The 2647-nt window shown below is 46.6% G+C and overlaps 1 protein-coding gene across 1 annotated transcript; it reads left to right on the top strand.

Annotated features, from left to right (window-relative positions):
• The first annotated feature begins 783 nt into the window (after positions 1-783).
• Positions 784-2348, top strand: LOC123130477 (uncharacterized). Its single transcript, XM_044550375.1, has 2 exons — positions 784-1295; positions 1744-2348. Exons 1-2 carry the CDS (start codon positions 1083-1085, stop codon positions 1978-1980), a joined length of 450 nt encoding a protein of 149 aa, XP_044406310.1. The 5' UTR covers positions 784-1082; the 3' UTR covers positions 1981-2348.
• The last annotated feature ends 299 nt before the right edge of the window (positions 2349-2647 follow it).

Genomic DNA, 2647 nt, shown 5'->3' with positions numbered 1-2647 from the left:
ACTGTAAGCACTATGCTTCCTTTTTATCTTTGATATCTTTAAATTGTTCAACTTGTAAACTTTCTTCTGTTTGTGTATAAACAGGGTGATGATCCCTTCTGGAAACGGAAATCCACAGATAAAGCGGCAAAGCCATCCCGTCCCAAAACCAAAGCCGTCAAGTGTACCTCAAAGCGGAAAACAGCTGACCGGATCAACATGGAACTTGATGAAGATGCAGATGATCTGGAAGTTGAGGTAGAACTTGACTCACTTGGCTCCCTTTTCATGCACCTCATTAACAATGATCTTTATCAGGAGGACGTAGAAGGCAGCCAGGCTAATGATGTAGGGGTAATTACCCTTTCCTCAAGTTCAGACTCTATGCCAACACAAAAAACCCGTCAAGCGATCCGGAAAGTAAGCTTTTCTCATCCTCTTGCTTACTTGGATCCAACATTTATTTTGAAGACGCAGCAGCATGAAGCTCGCCGAACCACCTGGCACAGTGGCCAACAGGTCACTTCGGCCGGTTTACCTGATACCCCAGTTCGGAAGCGCCGATCTGAGGTCTCCCCCACTTCTGACAATTCTTATCCCAAGGCAGGTTATTTCAGACAACCTCTTAATCCGTCCGATTCAAATTATCAGTGACACCTCCCTCATCTTCTGGCGAGTCAACAACAACCCAACTCCCTCCTCTTAAAACTGTAGCTGGGTGAGCATTCAAACCCTTTCTTCAAATGCGTTGTAAATCTTGAATAAGATGCTAAACCTCTTTTAATTTTGTTTGCAGAGCCAAAGCCAGACCCAGCAACAAATCTCGGGTCAACAATCTGTCATAAGAGCAGGTGGTTTTTGAAGAAGAGCAAATAGGTGAACCGGACCAAACTCGTGAACCGGAGGGTCCTCATCCCGAAGCTAACTTTGATGAACCACCCCTTCAAGACCAGAATATTGATGAACAACCAGAAGCTGATCCTGCTGTGCCTGACACTGAACCGGCAGCTCCAAACCGGGCTAGTCTGGTGAGAGGTATTGATACTCCATCATCACCCGCAAAAACTACTGAAGGCCAAGGAGATGATGTTATCATTACTGGCATGGGCCACAGCTCTCCTGGCCATCCTATAATCTTGGCCCAACATAGTGCCAAAGAAGAGTGTGCTGCCAGGGGAAAGGGTAAATGGAGCACTGGCTTATCAAGCTATGCTCATCTCAGTGTTGAAGAACTTCACTCCGGTTTTTTAAACCGTCTGCACTCAAACCGTGACTATGAAGCCGGTTTGGTGAACCTGATGAAGGAACGCTATGAGGTATTTTCATCTCCCTTTATTTCTTGATTCCAAAGTTGAAACACTAGCCCAAGTAGCCCCCAAGGGCCGTTTTATGATGTTAATCTTAAACTGGGACTTTGTAATACTTTAATCCTTTCCTGCTGATCCTCAAAATGTCAGGTCCTTAGTGAAAACAAAACCGATACTTTACCAATGTAATAATGTAGCTTTCCTCGGTGTAGCCCCCAAAGGCCGGTTTAGCTTTGCAAGGTAATCTGGGTCTTGAATCCATGCGTCCGTTTTGAACAGATGTACATTAGCCCCCAAGTGTCAAGGATAATGCTTGCATTGTTCTAGAGACTTATAAAAGTTGTATTGATAATAGAGCAAATAGGCATTAGCCCCCAAGTACGAAGTGCATAACTAGTTATACACTTAGTACTTAGAAAATACATATCCTGTTGTTGACATATCTTTGCTGTTACAGGCCGAGCTAAGCAATAGATATGCCCGAACCGCTGATTTGCAAGAGAACGTGAAGTCCCAACAAGAAGAGGCTGTGAAAGCCAAGGAGGAGCTGACCAAAGCCCTGACAGCTATGGAAAAGCTAAAGGAGTCTTTTAACAAGGAACATGCTGACTGGGAAACCGAAAAGGCCGGTTTAACCAAAAGAGCTGAGGATGCCGAAGCAGCCCTGAAGCCAGTGATGAAGCTGTGTACCTAGGGTAGGGTCATGGACCTGTCCAAACTGACCTACCCAAGGACATCTCCAGAAGAAATCATCTTTCAATCGACTTGAAGGTGTCTCACTCGACAGGCTTGAGGATACTCGACCAAGAAGCAATCACTCGACCAAGACCAAGCCAGTCGACGGTCAGGTGACCTAAAGGCGCTCCGCATGCTAACGGTCGGTTATTAAGTAGCTTTTATGGTCATCATAGCACTTTATTACTAGCGTTACCAGTAACGCCCTGCCTTAATGTACATTGAACCCTTTGTATCGTGGGCTGGTTGGGGTCTTGGCGCACTCTATATAAGCCACCCCCCTCCTTCGAAACAAGGGTTCGCACGCCTGTAATTCACACATGCATAATCCAGTCGACCACCTCTGGGCTCCGAGACGTAGGGCTATTACTTCCTCCGAGAAGGGCCTGAACTCGTAAATCTTGCGTTCCTACAACTCCTCTATAGCTAAGATCTTGCCTCTCCATACTTACCCCCCTACATCACTGTCAGACTTAGAACCACGACAGTTGGCGCCCACCGTGGGGCAGGTGTTTTAGCATTTTGTTGGAGGAGTTGCGATCTTTTCCGACCCGAATTGTCATGGTTTTCGGCGGAGTTTTGGTGGAGGGCCGCGAGATCCGTCTCGGCGCGCTCACGTTCATCGC

The sequence above is a fragment of the Triticum aestivum genome, chromosome 6A, assembly GCF_018294505.1.
Source record: "Triticum aestivum cultivar Chinese Spring chromosome 6A, IWGSC CS RefSeq v2.1, whole genome shotgun sequence".
NCBI lineage: Eukaryota > Viridiplantae > Streptophyta > Magnoliopsida > Poales > Poaceae > Triticum > Triticum aestivum.
Note: the sequence above shows the minus strand (reverse complement) of the source record. Positions and strands in the feature narration are given on the sequence as shown.

Coding starts and splice junctions, on each gene's coding strand:
- LOC123130477 (XM_044550375.1), top strand. CDS start 1,083: ATGGGCCACAGCTCTCCTGGCCATCCTATAATCTTGGCCCAACATAGT. Junction 1,296..1,743: donor TGATGAAGGAACGCTATGAG/GTATTTTCATCT, acceptor TTGCTGTTACAG/GCCGAGCTAAGCAATAGATA.